This window comes from Coffea arabica, chromosome 11e, assembly GCF_036785885.1.
Source record: "Coffea arabica cultivar ET-39 chromosome 11e, Coffea Arabica ET-39 HiFi, whole genome shotgun sequence".
Lineage (NCBI taxonomy): Eukaryota > Viridiplantae > Streptophyta > Magnoliopsida > Gentianales > Rubiaceae > Coffea > Coffea arabica.
Window position 1 is genome coordinate 57,237,800 of NC_092331.1, and position 15,764 is coordinate 57,253,563.

The 15,764-nt window shown below is 36.4% G+C and overlaps 2 protein-coding genes across 6 annotated transcripts; both read right to left on the reverse strand.

The window, feature by feature from the left end:
* Positions 1-9,477: 9,477 nt before the first annotated feature.
* LOC140003984 (protein MIZU-KUSSEI 1-like) lies at positions 9,478-12,331 on the reverse strand. 4 transcript variants are annotated; one of them, XM_072072544.1, is made up of 2 exons: positions 12,194-12,331; positions 9,478-11,096 (listed from the first exon to the last, which is right to left on the reverse strand). In XM_072072544.1, the coding sequence occupies exon 2, from the start codon at positions 10,400-10,402 to the stop codon at positions 9,614-9,616; it is 789 nt and encodes a 262-aa protein (XP_071928645.1). In that variant the 5' UTR covers positions 10,403-11,096; positions 12,194-12,331; the 3' UTR covers positions 9,478-9,613. The 4 variants fall into 4 exon arrangements, with proteins under 4 accessions (XP_071928645.1, XP_071928643.1, XP_071928646.1 ...); XM_072072542.1 differs by having other exon boundaries at positions 9,478-10,409; positions 12,194-12,330; XM_072072545.1 differs by having other exon boundaries at positions 9,478-11,084; positions 12,194-12,325.
* On the reverse strand, positions 11,966-14,529 carry LOC113717024 (nudix hydrolase 1). 2 transcript variants are annotated; one of them, XR_011825347.1, is made up of 4 exons: positions 14,352-14,529; positions 13,122-13,424; positions 12,518-12,603; positions 11,966-12,434 (listed from the first exon to the last, which is right to left on the reverse strand). XR_011825347.1 is itself a non-coding variant. In XM_072072546.1 (2 exons), exons 1-2 carry the CDS (start codon positions 14,527-14,529, stop codon positions 13,126-13,128), a joined length of 477 nt encoding a protein of 158 aa, XP_071928647.1. In that variant the 3' UTR covers positions 12,881-13,125. The 2 variants fall into 2 exon arrangements, 1 of the variants encoding a protein (XP_071928647.1); XM_072072546.1 differs by lacking the exons at positions 11,966-12,434; positions 12,518-12,603 and having other exon boundaries at positions 12,881-13,424.
* Between the last annotated feature and the right edge of the window lie 1,235 nt (positions 14,530-15,764).

Here is a 15,764-nt window from a genome sequence, read left to right on the forward strand (position 1 = left end):
TATATTTTTTTTCAAGTGGTTTAATTTTGGAAGGATAGGACTTAGAAGTTTGACGCCCGACACAATCAAAAGTTTAGCTAGGCAGTGATTTTTTTGTTCTTACTATGGTTGCATATTTATGAACCTGTAAAGATACACTCAAATGCAATACTAAACTATATATACCTTTGATTTTTGGAGAATTTATAGTGTGTTCTTTGTTTTAATTGGGTTAAAATTTGTTGCATGTAATTCCTTTTTCTTATTATTTTTTTTTTTTCAACGACGACTTGCCGTTTGCTGTAAAGGTTACTCAAGAATGAACTGGCCGTGTTCATCAAACAAAAGTCTCTTCTGCCAATCCCATTTCCACACCTCGAGAGCATGGTAGTAGTTGTTTAAACTTTAAAAGAGACGATGGGCCTATCTCTAATCAACTCTCAAGTCTCAAAACGGTGTTGACCTTCCTTTGCTTTTTTTAATTGCCAGGCCGAAGTCGACGTGATGATATTCAAATTCAACCAACGTGCTCGAACATGACAAGACTAGTTCTACCAAAATAAAATAAAAAATAAAAAAGTTTACCAACTAACCAAATACACTTTCTTACCACACCCCAGAAAGAAAAAAAAAAAAAAAACACCTTCTTGGGATTTTACTAGTATAGAAAAGAGCAAGGTATGGGCAATACGTTGCCAACTCGCACTTGCCCTTGCATCACTGAGGCAATTTTGGCTCTTAAGTCTTGCTGTAGGAGGAGAATTCTTTTGATTCTGGTTTCAGAATAAGATAAACAAAGAGATTTAAAAAAGAAAAGAAAAAAAATATTGAAACCAGGAAGAGATCATTGATCCGTCAAATTCAATATTGAAACAGGCATGGCTTGCCTTTTGGTTAGGCTGGGGTTAGACCCACCACTAAAAGCTTTTGATCAGTTTCAATTCAAGGTTCATTAAATGTGAAAGGGAAAATTAGGAATGGTCTTTACTTGCAAGTAGTATCTTCCTTGGTACTCAACTTTTTGCAGAATGGTGTGCTTTGAAATTTTCTAACAAATTTAGAACGCCTCCGGTCAAAATCTCCTCAATCTTGATCGTTTCTTATGGGAGGGCCCTCTCTCTCTCTCTCCTAAAAAATGTTTCTACAAATAGAAACATTTTTTAGTTTCCATTGTAGATATAAATTTCTCCTAAAATTTCATAGTGAGAGTTTCTTCTCTCCTAAATTATTCTAGTAAGAATTTTATTATCTTTTAGGGTTTTTCCTTGTGAGAGTTTCTTTCAGTATTTTTTTCCTTTTTTCGTAAAATTTGAGGTTTTGTAGATCTAGTTTCTTAAATCTGCAATTTCTTCATTTATTATTGTTAGATCTAAATTTTCTTTGAACTTGAACTAGCTTTTAATCAGATCTGACTGTTAGATCTATAAGGCTACAATGATTCATCTTCATCTGGTTAGAATATATGTTGGAACTTATTTTTACGAGTTTTTCTAATCGATGTCCATAGGGAACTCTTAACCTACATTCCACTTAACCTACCATATATATACAAAAAGTCAAGTGATAACAGTAGAGTTACGATTGGATAATCACTAGAAGATGAGTCCAACTGTCCAAGCATCGTGTTTCACCTTAAGAAGAAATAGCTATAAATGATACAGAGAAAAAGTCCAAGAACGTGTTTTTGGTATTGTGAAACGGCCAGTTTCTTTTATGATAGAAGCAGTCATGATTCATGATTCATCTGATCTTTTCAATCTCCTGCAATCCTATCCAAATGTGAAGCTGATTCATTTAAGATCTTATCATTCCGGAGTAACCACAGTCTGAAGCTTAATCGAATATACTAGTTACTTTCTTAACTTTGATAAGAAACGCCAACGAGAAGTTTTGGGTCTTCATGCGGATCTTCCAGTCAATTGATATGTAAATGTCTTTTTGCTTCAAAAGAAAAAAGTTTGGCCATCCCAGTTACCCAACTGGGCAATCTGTGACTTGAGAATTAAGTTGAAGTATTAAGTGAAATATGATGAGCCTGCAACACTAACAGATAAATATAGATTAATCTTGCATACACTAATGGTTACGTGTTATGTAAAATTTGAAATAATTTAAATTTAAATTAAGAGAAATGTAGCATATTTTCAGGACTATTAATATAAATATTATTTGCGTAAAAAAGATTAATCCACATAAAATATAACAAGAGTTAATATTACGACAAAAGTTTTGATGAACTGATGCAGTGTGTCCATCCTTTCACATTGAATGGCCTAATGTAACATCACCATATATCATTAACATACTATTGTTTTCACCTTTTGATTTCAAAAGCTTATACATAAAGTTAGCATGTATTGAATACACGTACTTGTGCCTGTGCCACCAAATAAGAATAGGATTTACGAATAGCGCCAATTGAATATATCACATCATATTCTAACTGAGTCTTTGTTCACATACAAGGATGAAAACGTCTCGAAAGCCAAATGTGGCCAAACTCATCAACCACTCATCAACCAAAGATTAGAACAAGCTTAGTACACTCAATAATGTATTAGAGTATGCTAAGGTTAGAGGATATAATATATTACTATTAGATGTTTCATTCAAACAGGCAACAAAAATTTCTATCCCACAAAAGCCCCCTGATGGCCATTTAATTGTGTTCTATACATGGATTGAATTAATCATAAAGCCAAACCCTTAAAGACTTTTTTTTTTTTTAGGGTAACCATTAAAGACTTCAAAATATAAGTTAACTTAATTACATGCACTGTAGGATTATACATAATTAATCCTCTTAACAACGACAGTTTACCAGCTACCTCTGCCTTCATCGTTTATAGGTTAAAAAACATTATTGATGTGGCACTTGGCAAATTCTTGTTGACCAAGCGTGAAAGGGATTCAATCAAGCAACGCTTTCATGGGATTCTTTTGCTTTGATTTTTTTAGCATTGAACCTCCAAAAAATTATTTTGTATCTAAGAAAAAGAATTAGATTACAGGGCTTACATAACAGCGTATCGTAGTGGATTATTTTTGCTAATCTTTCTTGATTTTCGAGCTCTACGATGAAAGACTAGGATTGTGACCTTGGTTTGTCGTTATATTAGAGCTCCAATATGCTCTTCTTGATGGTCAATAGATCTCTGCACGCCATTAATATACTAAACATGATTTAGGAATGATTTATAGAGACACGCCCACTTGTTTAATTGTCCTTAAGCATTTAAATATTGACTTGACAGTATGTTCTAAACTAACCCGAAAAGAAGAAAACAAAAAGAAGGCAACCATTAATGACTTTTGTGTGGCTCCAATTTCATAGTGAGCGGCTGCTGGCGTTCCATGAACATATGCATGTCATCATTTGTGACTTACTTGAAATAGGGATTATTATTAATTTGCATATTTTGAACTGCAAACTAATTATAAGTACGTAGCTGTTAATTTAAATATGTGCTAGAGTGGAATCAGGATTTGAATGTTAATTAATTAGATGGCAAATCCTAATTTTCTAAAAAATTCATTAATTAGATGTCAAATACTAATTTTCTAAAAAATTCAGTAAACAATTCATTAATTAGACGGCAAATCCTATTTTTCTACAAAAATTACTAAAAAATTTTGCTGCTTCTTTTTTTATTTTTTATTTTTTGAAGAAAATGTATGAAACGTCAACCGAAATTGCCTGTGAAGTAATTGTGCCCATCTAAATGCCATTAAGTGGGTACATGCCCACATACAAAAGTTTGAATAGGTCAAGAATGCCAAAAGAAATTACGTGAAATTGAACCCATGAAATATAGGAGTTATCACTGAACATATTTTAAGCTTTTAATAATCTAACATGATATCATCTCTATTACCGTCCAAACTAAATTTCTTTCCACTTTTCAAAGAAGAACCAACCTTTCTTCCTGCAAAACCCATCTTCTTTCTCCGAAGTAGCAGGCGAATGTCGCCAATGTAGCTCGAAAATATTTGACCTTGTCACCGTTGTCCTAATTGAAATTTCAAGCAAAATTTTCAAATCTTAGGGGACTTAAATGCTAAGAATATTTACTTGTATTGGTCTCCTTCGTTGAACTGGGGTTGAGGATTTCGTGTAATTCAGGGGGCAGGTGAACTTGTTACATCAAGCAATAAAAGCAAAAACAGATGGTTAACTAAACTTTAATAAAAGCATGCTAAATACTGGCAGACATTCTTTTGTTGGCTTACGGCTCACTTTCTATTACCGTACTTAACTAAACTTTGAATTACTCTAATGGTCAAAAAGTTGCAACTTGTTAATTATATAGAAGTTTACTTTCACGTAATTGGCTTCCTACACCATCTTTCTCCGTGAAATATCTTGTCAACATTAATGTCTCTTAAATTTGTTTGTCACCCCGATAATTATTGAAAATATGAGTTTTTCTGGGGGCACTATTTTGGCGAATTTAGTGGTTCTCAAAGATGAAGTCGGGTTGCAAATTGTAGATTCAAGGGACTTGCACATTTAGAAGTCAACATTGTTCACAAATCTAAACGGCTAAGACTAAATTCTCAACAGTTTGAACAGTTTAAGCACTGAAATCTAATGAGTTATTTTGTGGCTTCTAGCTTTTTGTTAAACAGAGGCATTCAAGTGGATTCAAACTATGATTCCGCGCAATTGTAATAAGTTGTTTTGGTGGGGAAAAAAAAAAAGAAAGTAACCTAAACAAAAGTTAGGTTCATTTCATTAAACTGAAATTTGAAAACTCAAATATGAAATCTAAAGTTTGAAATATGAACCCATTAAGTTACTGGATTGTTAAGCACTAATGTGATACATATGAGTGTATATCACATTAAATATAACATTTATTCCAACCCTCAATCCTCTTTTGTAGATTCATCGATATTGAATCAATCGAACGCACTTCTAATACTTGTTCCACTTTTGGAAGTCCTTGCGCTATATTACTATATCTCGATTTTTTATATATAAATGTAACTAATATATCTCCTTCGTAAAGGATTTCCCCATAATGGCCATGAACAGTTGCACCCGAGGTGGCCAAATGAGGTTTAGCAGATCGTATTACTACGAAGTTAACTTGAATAAATATAACTTGCCCCAATTTTAGGTGTGGTCTATTTTTAACTATACACATATTTTCACAAATAATCTGTCCAAGACTTATTATTGTAGATATCTTTTCACAATAATTGTGATGGCGAAAATACAAATTCAAATTCAATGGATTCAAAATAATATTATTGGATGGATCAGGATTATAAATTTTCCCATTTTCATCCATTGAATAATATTTAATTACTTGAAAAGTCTCTTTCGTATTGTCAAGTAGCAAATAGTTAGTTACCAAGATCGGATTATGAGTTAGTAAATGGAAAAATGAAAAAAAAAAAGAATAACTTATCACTTATTTTTAGAAACAAGTTTTATTTAAAAAATTCAATCCTATTTAATTAATTCAGATGTTCTATTTTTCATTATTAGACATAAATGAGTAACTTTTATTCGTTGAGTTGAGCGACGGCACCGGTCGGATCACTAAGGCTGACTTTCATCCTTGTTCAACGAGCGGGTCTTGCAATCAAACTCCCTTCTGGCTTTACACTGGAAAGCCTATCTCCGTTCAACTCGAGAAAACCTTTGCATGCCTTCGTTACCTTTTGGGAGTCCTATACCCTATAGAAACTGTGTACCTGAGAGTGTTCCTTGGTTCATAGGTCAATGTTAGAATTCTAACTCTTCTAGAACGGTATCTTATTGATGGCCTGGACCCCTTGAAAGGACGCCTTCATAGTTCATTCCACCTAAGTTGGGCAGGAAAGACCCAAAGCTATTCCCTGAGAATAGTAAAGCTTTATAAGGTCTTTCCGCCAGACGTGTTTATTTCACCGACTCTCTCTGAGACATTGCCTAGATCGTTATGCGGCCACAATTTAGTTCGAGAAAGTTGGCGAGCACCATAGGTTTTTAAGGAAGAAAAGTCTATTGAATACTAATGCATCGAGATTTCTACCTGTGCAGACTTCCCCAAGCCTTTGAAGGGTTAGGAATTCACAGTAAATCATTTTCGGGCTAGACGTCAAGGGTCTTATGGCATTTTTCCAACTGATCCATGAAAAAATTCTGAAAAGGGGGACCCTTACACGTGTCCAACACATTCAAGGAACTCCAATGGAAATTGGAGTCCGTTGAAATTCTTTGGGCTTTGATTACGAAGAGCGCATGCCCCAAGTAGCCCATATTACAAATGTAATATACAATTCGTGTGGGCTTACACCTAGTTGGCTAGTTTTAATCAAAATTATGGATTTGGTAAATACTATACTTAATCCCAAAATATGTTATTAACTGTGAAGTAAAAATCATTGAAGCTGTGGATATGGATCGAACAGGATTAGTCGTAAACCATACAACAAATGTAAATTTATGAACTCCTCTTCTTCAGCAATAAACGGCTTCTTTCAAACCTCAAATGCGAAAAGTTCATAGAGTAAAAAACAAGTGTGCACATATGCTAGCAAAACTTGCTGTCCAACTAGTTAGAAATGTTGAATGGGCAAGAAAGTTTTCCCATGTGACTCCAAGAGAGTGCACAAAATGATTACAATGGAAGTAGAGGTGTTGTACAAAACTTTGTGATATCAAGTTTATGCAATCAAATTGATCTTCGACAAAAAAAAAACAAGTAAAAAGTCCATAATGGCAATAAATTGTTTCGAATTTTGACTATTATATGCGCAATTGATCATGCAGCTCATCATTACTAGCCAAAAAAAGTTTCCAATGAAGCATGCATTAGTGGGAAATCAAATATTAGCACGAGCTGCACAAATATCCACCAGCTCGTGTGCCTTCGAGTCATTCAAGGACTCGTGCGACAGATTATAATCAAGAAAAGTCCAAAAACTGACTCTTACCTTTGGTATATGAGAATTTCTCGAGTAATACAAAGTTTGCAGGTTTTGTACAACTTCATGAGTAATTATAAGTTTGTATTGTTAATCATGATTATAATCGAAGTTTGGATTCATCTTGTAGACTTTGCAAAAGAGAAGGGGAGGTTAAAAGCAAACGGGGAGAAACTAACGAATCAGAGTTTATTGTGCTAAACCATATGTTGGATTCTTGACTACAAATATTATCTTGAAATTGTACTTAGCTTTGGTTTGAAGTTTCATTCAAAACTAAGAAAGATACATCATAGCCCATTTACTCGTAAATTCCAGATGGGCATCTTCATCGAGGGAGGAAATTTTTTAGGATTAGATAACTAGTGATATTTTCACCTCTAAAACAGCAAAAATCACGTGAACATTGTAATAAAATGAGAACTGGTTGGTACCAGTCAGTGACCGGGCAAACAAGAGAGTAACTGTGGGAAAAGAACCGAGAGAGCAATAGGCCGTGCGGTGCCTGCCATCATCAAACTGTAAAAAGACTTCTATGGTTTAGACCCCGGAAAAGGGTAAAAGCTTTTGTTTAGAAAGTTTTCGACCGCTGTGATCAGCATCAATCAAAACTGAATATACAACAGAAGGAGCCAGGACCAAATTATGAATCCCAATGGATATGTTTGCCCCAGCTGTAACCAACAATCTCTGATACACTCTCTGCCTTGGTTTCCAGAAAGAATGAGATTGGTCTCTGGAAAATCCACAGGGTTTCAAAGTTCAGCTCGTGGCTCAATTCTACTGTCAGCTTGGAGTTATGTCCTAACTCTCACTAATTTGGTCTATATACTTTAAACAAAGATATTTTAGTCTTTAAAATTTATTTCATTTTAATCCTTTAAGTATAAGATTTGTTCCGTTTAAATGTAAAATTTTTAATTTTGTGGATATTATACTGATAGAGCTATAGGTCCATTTCGTGACTAGCAGCTTAAACTTAAAAAGGGACGACCCTTTTGCCACCAACAAAGTTATACTAACACTAATGATGGACGACATAAGAGTATGATATGATCATTACTATCACACTAATAAAATGGAGGTGTTGTACTAAGCTTTTGATGTCGGAACAGCCCTAATATATATACACGTCTATTTGTAAAGGAGATTATTTTGCGGTTTATAATTCATTTCAAGTGTTGCACTATTCAATATTCAGTTGAACGAGCAACTTCTAATTTGGTTCAGTTCCCACAAAAAAGGGACTAAATCTCTCCCTTTTTGAACTGTAGGTCGGGAGTTTGAACTTCGCCTGTTTTAAAAAAATTTCAGTGGAGGTGCCAGAACAACTCTTTAGTGTAGTCAGGTTTATATATCTGCTATCTGTCTAGAATATGATAGATTAATTTATACAAATGTCATCGTTGCCTAAAAAAAAAAAAGAAAAAGAGCAACTTCTAATGGTGTTGTCCTTTTTCTAGGCTCTTCTTGTCGACGGCTACATATTGTTGTCTTTACCTGGCATTAAGGGGTTCGACAAGATAGAAACTTTGGTGCACGTAACTGGTGAAATGATAGGTTTCAGTGAATGTAATAGCTACAAGAAACAAGTTTAAGTGGGCATGGCCAGAGGGCAAAAGATGAACCCTGCCACGGAAACCATTTGAGAGTGAGCGTGCACCAACCAATATATCTTCCACCATATGTATGGGATCATTTAAGCAGGATGTAGAGTGCTGATAATAATGATGATCCAAGCCAAAATCAATCTTCCAATTCAAGAAACTAATTACTACAACTCATCACCACGTGTTGGCATACTTGGGAATCCATTATTGGAACCATATTAACGTGTTGGCATATACTAAACTTTTTTATCAAGTATCGCTAGCAAAATCATGATTAATCATTTGACTTCACTATGTGCGTAGTTAATCATTCATCAACTAATGCTTGCACTTCTAAAATCGATTTCTGTTGCAGTGAAAGCTATGTGGTGGACTTTTCTTGGTGTGACATTGGCCTCTGAGCTTTTAGCTCTAACATAATAGTTGCCGTGTGGAAAATCCTTCGATTAAGGTGATAGATGGGATAACATGCGAGCAAAATTTTTCTCGACATAATTGCTGTAAAAGTCTCTCCTAATTCGAGGCAACATGATATGAGTGCACAACTACTGAAAAAAGTTGTGAAGAAAAATCTCCCATGTACACTCCTGGCATCAGAACAACATACCTTCATTTTCGGTAGTACGTAAAAGAAAATGATAAGAGGATAATTTTCAAAACAATTGGATAAGATCTGGAACTTGCTGGTTGGATATGACTCATAGATGTGAAAATCTGGAGGAGGGTCCCGAAAACTTCCTGGTAATTGGATAACACAGATTAGCCATTATCAAAAATGGGCAGACAAACGTTGCTGCATCTGCATCTTGTTTTGGTAACGAAGGAAAGAGAATCTATACATGAAAATGACACAACACTCATCGCTAACATCTTCCATCATCGTTTCTACATTTCTTTCTCAAACTGATCAACATACTAAAAACACCAAACCAAACATTCCGAAATTCTGCATTGGCAAGAAAAAAAAAACCCATGAAGAACCGCTGCCCTATTATCTCATGACTTAGCAGAGTAAGCCCCAAGCATTCATTCATAGTAATATATTACAACATTGAACTGAGGTACTACTAAATAGATAATACAGATAAAAGTGGCCAGGAAACCTAAACCCTGAGCAAGTAAATGCTAAGTTCGGGACCTCCATGACCATCAGGATTCATCATGTAAAAGGCCTCTGAATCTTTAGACCCTACAACTCTCTCAAACTTGGCTCTCATATACATGAGTTCTCCCTCAGAGCCATCTCCCTTTCCAGCTCCTGGTAAAACACCGGCCCCCATTGAAATTGGACCAATAGAGTTCAAAACTTTCCATTCCTCAGCTCCGCATTCACGTCTAGTTGCATAACCACATTTTCTGCCGTTGCAATAAGTCCTCCATATTTGTTCTTCTAGCAAAGGCTTCACATTTTTCTTCTCTGTTGTTTTTCTGTCACATTCAAGAGCAATCCTAACCAACCCTGAAGCCATTTCTTTAATCAAAACGCTAGTAGGAGTTGCGAGTTCAACAAGAAATGCTGGACTCAGCTTGGGATCTTCTTGAAATGCAAAATGCACATGCCCGCGTCTGTACCCGAAGAGGGTACCTACAACTTTGGTGCCAAGACCAGAAAAGCGACTGCGATTCTTATTACCAAATGCAAAAGCAGCCCTAAGCTTGGAAACAGCTAAACTTGTCAGCTTCTTCTTTGGTGGTTTGACAGGAAGTGTATGCATTGAATGACTGATATCCTGATCAATACCTTTCAACTCCTCCTCACAACCAAGTGATGAGGAGCTGAAAGCGAAAATTTCTTCCTCATCATCTTCGTCTTCAACCTTTTTCTTGAAGTTGAAATATCTCCTAGAGAACGAGAATGATTCATGAGGGTTCTTAGCCATGATTGTCTTCATCTGGGATCTGCCAAAGACAACAAAACAAAATGGAAGTAATAACAACTAGGACTGTAGTGCAAAGGAAAGAATAAGGAAAGGATTTATGATTCAGTAGTGTTATCCTTGTGTATTGAGGTTTTATGGGTGATATATCTTGGTTTGTAGCCCAAATTGTCAGCCTTGTGGACTGACGGAGTGACAGGAGAATGCTGACAAAGGGAGGGTGAGCAGCCCCACCTAACTGTATTAGGAAAATTGCAACTCAGAGAAGAGTATAGACAAGAGCGCAGAAAGCAGGGGAGGGGAGACAACAGAACAGACACAAACAAAGGAGTTTCAGGAGTGGAAATAGACTCAAGAGTGAATAGTGGAATCTGAGGAGACATGAATTTGATCGAATATCTTTTTCATCCTTGGTGGGGGCAATTGCTACTCGGTAAGCTGAGAGGAGGGAGGGGACTGTGGGGCAGGAAATGAAAGGGAGGCTTGACTGATGGCCTGAATTGCATTGGAAATAGTTAAGGGGCAGGTAAATCCACACCAAACCGTACCCACCGTGACTAAAACCACGCCTAGGCCTCATAAGTCACAACCCATTAGTCCTTTCACACCACCAAATATAACTGGGACTGACCCCAATTCTCCTTGGTGCACTGATGCACACATATTCATGAGCCTCCCTTAGCCACCTCTCTGTTTCCTGCATTATTGGCTTTAATCAAAAGCAGAGGGACATTATTAGTCTGATTCCACCTGTAGATTGTGTACTACTAGCATGGTAGTAAATACAAATAGATGCAGGACGGCTGAAGAATCACTAGGCAAGTCTTGTGACTAAGCCAGCACTTTTTGCACTAGCATATCTCTAGAATGAGAATCTACTTGCATATGAAGCTGCACAAATTCATTTCACAAGTATGCAATTGGCATTTTTTCCGTCACTGCTTCAAATAGAATCCAGATCAGAGTACTATAGGTAGCACAATAGGTGAAATAGAAACTACACGTCTATCACACCTTGAATTTGGGGTTTCAAGATCATATAGCCCTTAAAGAGAAATTTTGCAAGGAGAGCCATAAGAGAATCCATGTAAAAAGTGGGGTAATAATGAGAATTAACATTGAGCCAATAAACAAGGCTTGTTGTCCGATGCATAATGTGCTGGATGGTGTGGCTGCAATGATTATCTAGTTCTAAATTTTCAATTATGAATGTAGCAGATTCTTAAAGCATAGTTAGGATTTTATTCCACCGACCTGCATAACCGGGCATGTGTTATAGAAGCTTAGGGTCAACAATTGTTGAATTTCCAGGGGCATATCACAGATCTGTCGACCCATATGGCACCAGTTTTGAAATACACACAGGACATATTTTACAGATCAACTAATGGTCATCTACACCCACCAACTGAACCAGAAACGGTACCAGGATACCACATGAAGAGTAAACAAATGATATCAAAACCTAAAATATAACGACAAATGAAGCACAGTTTAAGGACTTCAATGCTTAAACTACCGTGTTGGGTGCAATAGAAGTTTCCTGACATAATTCTAAGGTTACCATAAAACAATAACTAATTCAACACCAAACTCATACTCAATCCAAAATCTTGAGAAGCCTGTTCCCCTACCCGATTACAGCTAATAAATTTGATAGACGAAAGATGTTTCACTCTACAGTAAGCAAGGCATCATAGCAGCCTAATAGCAGCGATGAAAAATAATATCCACATATTTTTGTAATGGCCATCACGGGTTTGGAAACAGCACTGCAGATGCTATTCGAAACTAGGGAATTCATACTCGTTCATAGCTGGGGAAACCACTTTTTAAGTATTGATCATCAGCTGTATGTTCATCAGGACGAAACCACCATGACTTTTTTGAGCATTTTGGTCAGTTATTAGCACGAAGGAATCGAGACCAAGTGGCAAATCAATCCCGCCAAATAAGCACTAGTGGCTTCTTTGCTTCTGAAGCATCCCACATTAGGTTCATCGTCTGGTTTCACTTATACTCAAGCATGGAATTCAATCTTGCTTAACTGCACATGGCATGAGTGTAGTCATCAGGAAAGGAGCGATCAAACAAAGAGAAAATAGAACGTGGTTAAGTTCAGAAAATTACTCAACATCTTCATGCCTCTGTTCAATATAACCTTCCATTTCCCGAATTCTTGATGGAGATACATGGCAGCGTTCCTCATTGTGGTTCTACCAATGTTTGATGTATCAAAATTGCAATAAGAAGAAGGATAACCTTTTTATTTATTTATTTATACGTTAGCAGGTTTAGATCATATCACATAACATGAATTCAAATTTGAAATTCAAATTATCAGTTTTGGTGCAAAGTACAATTCTGATACTTGAGGATCATCAGAATTACTCTTGGGCTGGGATACTTCTTCTAGCCCAAATACAAGATTTTCTTGCTGATATAACATACTTCCTACCCTGATGTAAATTTAGAACAGATATACTTTGATGATTGGATCTGCCAAATGCTTGATTAGCAAGCATGATTACGTACAAGTCACAAGATTAACAGCTATTTGTCCAGTCACATACCTATGCAGATTAATATAATCGACAACGACCTGAAGACAGACAAAACATTCATTACAGAAACCATCAACTCTGGATGGCAAAATACGCAATGGGAAACCTTAATCTTGTCTGTTCTATAAGGTAGAAGGGCTCAGGAAGCAAAGTAGGCACAAGAAGATCACCATTTCAATTTACTGGAAAAGGATTAAAACCGCTTCGCACCAGAACCTCCACCGGCTCAAAAAGTGGTTTGGGAAGGTGATTCCAATCATACCAATCCCATCCGTCACATTTCTCAGGCTCTAGATTTTGAGGTTGCTGGTTGTCATCCACTAGAACTGCGCGTATGAAGATGCAAACAAGATGCACTAGTTTAGCTCTTTCTGAGAATACATTGTTTGTGACAGTTAAATACTCTGTTTTCCTGACGTCCAGTCCAGTTTCCTCCTTCACCTCCCTAGCTGCACATTCCTCAAAGCTTTCCCCTAAAGCCGGAACACAAAAAGCACTTACTAATTTTTGTTGTAGTACTGCAAGAATATCATGTTGTAAAGTTCCATTTCCCATACTAGTCCGTTAACGGATTGTAAATAAGTCATCACCAGGAAAAAAAAAAAAGGATCAATGCTACGAGCAAAACACTCAAACGTAGATCAGAATTGCGTTACAGACTCGCACAATCTTCCCATAAATCAGTATAATGCTTAGTGAATCTTGACGAACTCAATAGGTTTTATGGAAGCATCCACATACAAAAGTTCACTTGTGAAATAAACTTATAATACAACTATCTTGCAAACCCCTGCAGTTAATGTCCACAAAGCAAACAAAAAAGGCCAACGCAGCAAAGGTTTTCATTTAACTGATTTCTAGCTACTTTATTTCAGAGTTTTATCTCCACTTGGCATTCTATGTAGGAAGCTAAACTGAGATCAATGTCATTAAAATCGAATTAATTACAAATACAAATTACCATTAATCATGTAATTCTAGTCCTACTATTAGGGAAGAGAAAACAGAAATGCAGGTCACTTGAACTTGAAAACAGAAACACCCTCTTCAGCACCATTCGGAGAACTTTTGCAGCCCAAAACACTGCTTATAACCTGTTTAGCAACTTATGTCCCAATAACGCTTGGGTACCCAAAAACCGAAAATGTGCGTTCAATCAACAGCTACTGTCTAACTATCATACTATAAGTCTCAAGAATCACGTATCCTCCTATGAATTCACAATCTTTAGTAACAGTCCAACAAAACTAAGACCCGGGCAATCCAATCTTGATCTCTTATGTCATATACAGTTTAATACCAAGCAATAAGTTCTCATTGGAAACAACAGCAATCAACAATTCAATGGGAAAAAACGAACAAATAAAAGAACAAGAAAGCTGAAGGAAAGGGACTAGCACCAAACTCGAGGTGGCCACCAGGAAGCGCGAAGGTATTGTAACCAACGGAGACGCGGCGGCGGCCTAAAAGCACTCTGTCACCCTTCAACACAAACACTCCGACTCCCACCACCGGCATCGGCGGCGGCGGCGGCGGCACTGAGTTTGATGTTGGAAGGGCGTCGTTCTCCATTATCATGCACTATAGCAGTTGGGAATTAAAAATTGACTATTTTTTTTTCTCTTCCCAGCGGATTTAACGACAAAAAAAAAAAAAGGCTATTCGCGCGGTGGGCACTTTGGCGTCTTTCGGGGGGATATTGGAGTCTGGAGAGTTAGTTAACTTTCCCGCCGCCCGGTTGAAATTATTGAATGTTCCATCAACGTGGGCTCTGATGATTGGGCCGACATTTTAAGATTATTGTTTATGGGCTCTAACAATTGATCCACTTTGAGCATTATTTATGGGCAGAATTCTGATTTTAGTTCGTTTCTATTTGAATGTTGTGTCGTCACTTGTTGTCGTGGATTGGGCCGCAAAATAACTATAGATTTGGCAGGGGCCTTACAAAAAATACAAAACATTTATTTTTCAATACAATAATGAACCGTTATCTGTCTTTTTAGTGCGACTATATTTGGATAGCAAATTTTTTTTTAAAATTTTTTTTGTTTATATCATAAATACATTTCTCAATCCACCTTTTTATATTTCTAATCACTTTTTTATCTCACATACATCACATCACAAAAAGTGTTACAGTAATTATTCCAAATAATTATTTGGAATAATACTCTATCCAAACAAAACTTTCGTTTTTTTTTTTGTGGGATAAAACTAGGGGTGCTGTCGAGTCGTTTGAGCAGCACCATACTCAAACTCAAATTGAAAGAGTACAAGTAATACTTCAGCTTGTGCTCGAGTTCGAGCAAGTCAATAAGCCCAAACTTGAACTTGACTCGAGAAAATTGCAAAATACTCTATCTCGACTCAATAAGATTCGAAAACAATGTCGAGTCTCATCAAATTTGAAAACTTGGCTCAAGCTCGAATAATGCCGAGCTTATATTAGTTATTTTCGTATGTGTCCATACATATATAATATTCATTTTTTAATTATTTAATGTAATTTTCGATAGAGCTTGTCGAGCTCTTGAGTACTTGATTTTTAAGCTTGAAATTGACTCAATAATACTTTCGAGTAGCTTGCGAACTTGAGTCAGGCTAGTCAGCTCAACATCAGCCTTAGGTAAAACTATTAAGGCATGCTAATCATAATCACTAACAGGAAAATTGATAGGCAACTCGAAAATCACTCAGGAATACCAACATGATTGATTCATTGGCAAGCATGGATTAATACAAGTTTGCATATTAATCAACAATTATCTGCTGGGTAGCAATGCATGGTTAGAGAGAGTAAGATACATTTT

What these genes read in the sequence shown, in the direction of transcription:
- LOC113717024 (XM_072072546.1), bottom strand. Translation starts at nt 14,529, where the DNA reads ATGATAATGGAGAACGACGCCCTTCCAACATCAAACTCAGTGCCGCCG. An exon ending in TGGTGGCCACCTCGAGTTTG is followed by an intron (nt 13,425 to 14,351) that starts GTGCTAGTCCCT and finishes TTCCGGCTTTAG; the next exon opens with GGGAAAGCTTTGAGGAATGT.